Below are 7,964 nucleotides of genomic sequence, written 5' to 3'. Positions count from 1 at the left end.
ATTTTCTTCTCCTAGATATCTATCATATACAAAAATTCTGTAGCAGAAACGCCATTTTACAAAGCAATGTGACATGAAACATGACTGATCAAGAGCAAAAGAATAAGTTTTAAAAATGTGCAACAATTAAAGCCAGTAAGTGATCTCTTAAAAGAACAATTGAGATTGAACATCATTTTTTGTCAGCTTCTGTAATCTAGAAAAATTTCGTTTTACCTTTCCTCTCAGTCAATGAAACAAATATCTCTGAGGTTTTTTTTAATTGAGTACTGTCTCGTTCACAAAGAATATCAATTCTGTTAATGAGAAAAAATACATTCTGCATGGGCTTTATCACAGGCCCAGAAATATTCTTGGCATTTAGCCAGCATCTCAGCACACCTAAATGAAACAAACCCTCTTTAATAAACCAGAAGATGAAGGACTCCAACAACAGTAATTTTTTTTATATCCTCACCAGATGGTTGACTTGGCAAAAGCTGGCTGAAGAGTTGCAATAAGAGAATGACTTCAGACATAGTATTACAAGATAATACATGATCAGATCAAGAATATAAAGTGCAAAGAACTGCAAAAAATGGCATCATGCACTCAGGTCACCCCAGTCAGCTTCAAGAAAGTAAACCTCAAATATGCTTTGGTTCTTGGAATGGTCTCTGTACAGGGCCAGGAGTTGGACCCAATTATCTTCATATGTCCCTTGTGATACAGGATATTCTATGATTCTCTGCAATCTACTGCAAAAGAAGGAAATAAGAACTTGAGCCCTTTGCTGTAACCCAAACCCAGTGTTGGTACAAAGCTGACACAGTCTCCTCCCCACAGCTATTAAAACTATTAAAATTGCCCTAAAATACTTACATTAGTTCTACTGAAGATAAAGAATCATCTACATTTTATAGATTCAGCTACAGCTGGGCATTTCTCAACCACACCATTTAGTTAGGAAACATCTTTATGGCACCCCTTTATGTTTGCTTCACCCATTTTAATGAGCTGAGTGTTCCTGTCCCACCTCTCCAAGCTCACTCGCTTACGTACTCGGGTGTCTGTTGCAATATCTGTCTCTTGTCCCGCCTGCCATCCTCTCCTCATCTCTCTTCCTTCTTTTCCCTCAACAGTAAGCCATACTCTGCTGCTGGTCAATTCTTTAATGCCAAGAAAGGAACAGCCCCCTCACAGTGACCCTGTGGTGATTACAACCTAAGTGAGTTAACACCCCAACAACAACAACCTGGTGAGTGTTAACGCCCCAAAAGAACTCTCTCACTAAGCTCAGGAGGTTGCACAGGACAATGAAGGTGATCCTGGACAGTATTTTGGTTTGTATTTCAAGCTGACCTTACCATAAACTCTATTTTGTAGTAACATAAATCAACAGTGAAAAAACATAAAGCCCTCAAGTGCCCATTAAACATTCCAAATCCCTGGATTTAAGTGGCTACAGTCAGCTTCTAGAACTATTCCCAGACCTAAGCTGATGCCATACATGATGCTGGCAGACAAATAAAAATTTCCTTAATTAAATTCCACCTGAAACACTAGGGAAAGAAAGAAGGTAATAGAATTTCCTCACAGATCAATGACATTCTTTGAAAACGAGAGAACTACTCTGTACCTGAGTATTTAGAATGGCCTAAAGAAAATTTGATCCCCCCCCCATTTGTTTCAATATCTTGAAACATTTTGGAAGACAACTTAAAACAAAAGCAAACAAAAAAAATCCCAACCAAATTCAAAAACCCAAACAAACAACAACAAACAAAACCCAAACCCAACAGCAACAACAAAAAACACCCTAGGAAAACAATATACCAACTCCTTACCAGTGATAAAGGCACAGATCGACTTTATTTCATGCTTCCCAAGCATTCTTTAGAATAATTCTGAAACTTTTTCAAGTTGCTGAAATGTTCTTTTTAAAGTTCCAAAATATTTTCTTACAAAGCTCTTTTCTTCTTTTAGTAAATGGGACCATATCTACATCTCAAAATATAACCTTCAGAAATTGACGTCTCAGTCAAAAAACCCCCAACCAACTGCCAAAATCTTGAGAAATGCATAACTCAGACCAGTTTTCTCAATCATAAAGAAATAAAAAAATGCTAGCAATATAAAATATCACTGGAAAAGACCAAGCAGATTTTATACTTAAAGGACTTCTCCAAACAGGCGCACAGGAGAAATCAGTGGCTGAACTGGAGTTTCCATTTGTTAAAAAACTTGTATCTTTTAACATTTATTTTATACCAAACCAGGTAGAAGTGTTGATGTGTCAATAGTTTAGCTATATACAACATTTCCAAAACATTTAATTCATAAATATACAAATATTTTGTTTACACATACCATATTTTTAAACAGAACATTGTGTAATTCCAGAATGAAAGCCTTTAAATTGAATTGACATTTAGCTACATCTGCTCTATGAGCTATAGGAAGCTCTAGGTGAGCAATCCTTCGCTATGTGCTGTCCCCTGTGACTGTAACAAACATCTCCTAAGAGAACTTGGCACTACAGATTCCACAGATTGGTCAGAACAAACAGAGACATTGTGTCCAGAGAAAATGTTCATAGAGAAACATAATTCATGGGAGCACTGGGTTAGAAGGCTCATAACCTGTGAGACAGGCATTCTAAAGATGTTTGTTGAACCAGCTGGAAATCACATTTCTGTTTCCTCACTACAAAACCTCAAGAGAATCCCAATAGAGAAAAAAAGATGAAAGACTCCATGGCACTCCTAATGACACCAACAAACCCCTAGTATGCTATAGGAGAAAAGAAACAGACCATCAACAAATCCTTTCTATCAAAGTGCTGACAAAATGGCAATCTAAAACTCACAAAGGAAATAGAAAAATCTTACTTTTCCAGACTGAATGGTACCCACAGGACTAACATACCCTTTTCTAAAAAATAAGGCAACTAAAAAAAAATTACAAGCTTCATTTTTTAAAAATCAGGTTTGTTTGGGTTTTTTTTAAGTATTTCTGGTAAAGTTGTTATCATTTTCTTACTTTCTTGCCCCCTCCACTAGAAAAGAAAAACAAAAAAAAAAAAAGGTGCTAGAAAGTTTAGTGAAGCTCACCTAAAGTTCCATGTTTCAATATATTTCATCTGGAAGAACTCAAAAGACTAATGATTGTGGGGGCTGATGATCATGATCATAAATAGGTCACAAATAACTATAGAGTGTACCCAACTATCTAAGAAAACATTAAATCATTTTCTTAGTACATAAGCAAGATGTATTGTCTTCCTATAAAAACCAAGCTAGTACTTCATACTATGTACTCAAATCACCCCCACTTCTCTAAGACCAATAAAAGAATAAAACAAAAGCCAAATGTTGGCTGTTTTCTCTTTACTCACCGTACCTGGATGAGCAAAATTACCAGAGTTGGACATTAAACAAATTGCAGGGTATTTTTAAAGCACCTAATTACACCATCATATATCTGCATAAAAAAGTTGTCATTATCTAATGTCTTTCAAGAGAATCTCTTAAAACACATTAGATAATGACAACTTTTTCATAAAGTAGAGATTTATAACCCCCACATAACTTATTCACAGATAATTTTGAAAACTCAAGCATCATATACAATCAAAATGGTATTTAATAACATATGGCAAGAAATTTAAGGGATGTTGACACACTTCACATTTCAGTTATTTACAAATATGACTGGAGTATTTTGCAAATTACTGTCTTCATCTCAGATTTTTAGGTTCTGAATTATATTTTCAGAATTGCATTTTTTCTCTTCAGAATTATATTTCTCATCAAAAAATTATGGAACGTTATGATATTTCACTTGTATACCAAATGGCAGATACCAAAAAAAGTTTAGGTTCATGTTGAAAAATGCGGCTTTTTTCACCTATTACCACTTGTTGTTTTTCTGAGAAAAAAAAGGAAACAAAATAGAAAAAAAACCCCACCCTCACTATTTTTTGACTAATAGCTATATTTAGCATAAATGCACATAACGGCTCTTTTACAATCTCCAGTGATTTTCAGTCCCAAATGATGCATTTCATTCTTTACATTAAGCAATACATGTTTATGTCTAACTCAAAAAAGTCATATCAAATAATCACAAGTGCTCTTAAGCTTAAATTGACTTACAACCAAGAATTACTTTTGACATTAAAAAAAAGAAATGCAGCTGTACCTTCCAGATGAAAAGATACATTCTTTTTTTTTTTCCAGATGCACAGTCTCAATCACATGGATACAGCTTAACTTAATTCCCAGAAGCAACTAGCAGGAGCAGGAGATCATCAGACAATACTAAGCAACTAACTGGATATTAATAAATGCTTAACATAAACATATATTTCACATGCCAAAAAACCTGCTATTTTAAGCAGCTGCAGAAATTGAGCGGGCTGTGTTAGTAAGGAAAAATGCCCTACCCCATCTACTTACTAGCATGCTTATCTGCAAGCATTATAAGGCTGTTAGAAATATCTCTTCGCCTGTAAAAACACACCACTTTGGCTTCCACGTTCCCATTGGCAGTCTACAAAAGAAAGAGAAAATCAAGTCAGGATGAATCCCTCCTCAGCTGAGTAAAACAAATTAAATGTTCTCTGCTTGGAGTGCTCCCTCATGTCAGTAGTTCTCACATGATCAGTCAAGCCGAAATCAACAGAATTACTCCAATAAATAAAATCTTCTTGAGAGAGGCCAATATCAATTTCAGACCAGACAAGAGGATTAACTACAATTATCGAGTCCTCAGAATTTATGTTTTGTTCAGGTGTTCAGAGGTGCAATGACAGTATCATGCTAACGTAAGAATCCTTCAGAACTGGTAGAATCTTGTGAATGTTTCTTTATAATCCAGCTTTAGATAGAAATATATATTTCAAAGTACTCTAGCATTTTTTCAGAATCTCATTCAATTTTTCAGAATCACATTTATTGAACAAGTCTTTTTGAAAGACTTTTGAAAGGTTTATTTGAAAAAGTCACAACAGCTCCTAAAATAAAAATCTATTTAGTTTACTGTTGTTTCCACGACTCATTATGGGGACCATGATCTTCTGTAAAGAATTTACTAATATTTGAAGAACTGTATCCTCCTCCTTGAAGGGTACAAAAGTAGTTTTTTACCTTGAGTTACTTATTTAATACTAAAAAGTATAATGTTTTGATAAAGTTTCTTACAAAAAAAATATTGGCCCTGGTAAAATAACAATCAAAGCATTTCATTACATATTTACATAACATCTCCACATTTGCTTGATACCTTTCACACATGAAAGCAAACCATTCACATTCAAGATGTCTGGACTACAACCTCCCAACCTCTCTTTAAGAAAAAAAAAAAATCAATACAGACTCTGTTTTACCCTGCACGAGCAAGATTAAATTATAGCAGTGCAGTTTAAAGATAATAAACATTACATTCAATACATGATTGGAATCATGTCAATTACCGTGAATAAAAAATTTTCTTCTCCAATAAAAGTCAAAAATTATTGGCCATGCACAAGTTCAGTGGATGTTGTGTTGGACAGCACTAGGAGTTAATGTGGTTGATGTCTGCTATGGTATTATCTTGTGTTTCATTAATAAGAAGAAAACCACTTGCAGGTCACCAATTTTTTCATTTACTTTCTAACCACTAGGGAAAAAATATCTTAATCATTACTTACATCATGATGGGCATTTTAACAATTAACTTTTGATGTAGTGGACCAGTAATTTTTAATACTGCTTGAGAGAAAAGTAAAAAACCCACAAAAATATTAAAAAAATAATAAAAAAACCCATAGAAATTCCACATTATTCTTAGTAGTGTCAGAGTGAAGAAAAATCATCATGCCTTCCCCAAAATGACAGTCAATAGAGCCTCTGTTTTTTAGAAAAATACACTCAAGATAAAGACAGAGAACAGAGTCTGTATTTTATTCAAAAGCCCATTCTTCATTCACAGCTGCCAATAGGCAGAGCAATAGACAGCCACAGAAGTCACATATTCTGTCATTTGATCACTGCAAAGTCTCGCTGGTACCTTCCAGCTCTTCAGATGTCTATCTAAAAGCAGACACATTACATGATGGCTGTCATTCCAGATGGATTCACAGTGTCACTGTCAGCCAGAGAATAAAATTCATTCATTTCTCCAAGAATTCATAGAATTTGTTAGAAAATTTTTGCAGCAGAGTAATCCTGTTCACCCAGAACTGGGTGTTTCCTTAGGTAACAGGGCAGAATTAGAGAATATCACATAGCAAGTTTTCAGTAACCACCAGAAACCCCTACTACAGTAAAAAATCTTAAGGGATAGAAGTAATTCTCAGGTTTTAACAAGCACACTGACTGTTGCCAAAGGTTAAGAAAGAATCTTAGGTATTTGTACCTTGTTAAGTTCTTCAATTCTCCTAATGAGATATGGATTGCTGGAAGAATTTTCAAAATAAACATAATCTGCAAGGAAAAAAGGAAAAGTCACTGAAATACCCGGTGTTATGTAAAGACATATCATTATTAGTGCAAAACTTTTCTTCTAAGCCTAGAAGTTTTCAAAGGGCTGAGATTTCTTCATAAATGTTGGGACCATGATGTATTTCTACACTGAGATTTAATATAATTTGTTCCTAAATTCTAGTTTGAACTGCACTGCACCTGCTTTAACAACCATGCTGGGAAAAAATTAAAGGGTTTGTGTTGAAGCTCACACTGTAATCCAGTAATCCACACACTTCATAAATCTTGATAGGGAAGGAGTAACTTCTCACGATAAATGAGGAAGATTTAAGACCTGAGCACTTTAGTGAGTTTCCATATTATGGCGATTAACATTTCTGTAAGAGATGACACATCATACTTATTATCGGGTGCTGTGGCAGCACAGTTGTCCCAATCAGTAATGCACGTTTTATGATACTTTCTCTTGTTGTTATCTCTGTCCAGTAAGATGCAAACTATATTAAGCAGAAATTGTCATGAAATTAGCAAGGATCTTGGAAGACAATGTCTCTTTCAGCATCATTAATATAAAAATATTTTCATAGAGTAAATAGAAATTTACTCATGTCCTGAAAGTTACTCCCATGCAACATACAAAGAATTGACAAGCAGCGCATTTCATTCAATAGTTTTTTGAAAACTTGTTTTTGTCCAATGAAAAAGTACCCATCAAATGTCAACCACGCTTTAAATTTGATGTTGGACTTATGCACCTTGCAAACTTTATTTTTAAAAATCGAAGAAGAAACTGTTAACAATGTATAAAAGTCTTCTACAACACTTCCACACTACAATACAATGGAAAGGAACTTCAGGTAGTTCTAATGAAAGAACATGATCTCTGGGTAGTGTTCACGATTGCTCATTAAGATTATAACGAAAAAAAGATAACTGGTGACCTAAGAGGTAAACCCTACCCGCTAGCTGCTCAGAGAAGGATTACTTTCATAGGTAAAGGCTGATGGGACTACAATCTAAGTGCCCTAATGAGGGAGCATGCAGATGGAAGATTTGTGTCTCTAGCAGCATATCTCAAAACATTAGCAGAAAGCGATTCAAACTATTATCGCCCCTCATTTCCACGCATCCTCCCTCTCAGCTCTGGCTATTGAGAGAGCAGGAGGATGGAGCGATTTTTGAGCACCCAGTACTGCACACCTAACTTGAGCGGTGCACCTGAGCCACGGCACTGGGCACACTGCCACGTTCGTTCCCTCCGTGAGCGAGCCAAAGTTATCCGTGCCATTTTCGACAGGCTCGGGGTGGGAAGACAAACGTTGGCCGTGTTTTTCACCGCCTGAACGCCCTCTCCCCCCCGCCCTTCGCCAAGCAGTCACGTATCAGGGCGCTCCTCGGGGGTCACGGCGGCAAGCAAAGGAAGCTGACAGAAATCCCCCGGTTATACAGCCGGATTAATTATTTATCCCCGGCAGACCAAGGAAGGCGCGGAGAAACTCCGCCGTGAGCGGGAGG

The 7,964-nt window shown here is 36.0% G+C and overlaps 1 protein-coding gene across 2 annotated transcripts in view; it reads right to left on the bottom strand.

Annotated features, from left to right (window-relative positions):
* MTA3 (metastasis associated 1 family member 3) overlaps positions 1-7,956 on the bottom strand; it is a 140,185-nt gene extending 132,229 nt beyond the window's left edge. Inside the window, exons 1-3 of one of the 2 annotated variants that reach the window (XM_031059739.1) lie at positions 7,650-7,956; positions 6,382-6,449; positions 4,440-4,533 (exon numbers count right to left, since the gene is read on the bottom strand). In XM_031059739.1, coding sequence (XP_030915599.1) covers positions 4,440-4,533; positions 6,382-6,449; positions 7,650-7,737 — 250 coding nt within the window. In that variant the 5' untranslated portion in view covers positions 7,738-7,956. The remainder of the gene's footprint in view (positions 1-4,439; positions 4,534-6,381; positions 6,450-7,649) is intronic. The other variant, XM_014308016.2, reaches the window with a different exon arrangement.
* Between the last annotated feature and the right edge of the window lie 8 nt (positions 7,957-7,964).

This window comes from Geospiza fortis, unplaced genomic scaffold (genome assembly GCF_000277835.1).
Source record: "Geospiza fortis unplaced genomic scaffold, GeoFor_1.0 scaffold41, whole genome shotgun sequence".
NCBI lineage: Eukaryota > Metazoa > Chordata > Aves > Passeriformes > Thraupidae > Geospiza > Geospiza fortis.
Note: the sequence above shows the minus strand (reverse complement) of the source record. Positions and strands in the feature narration are given on the sequence as shown.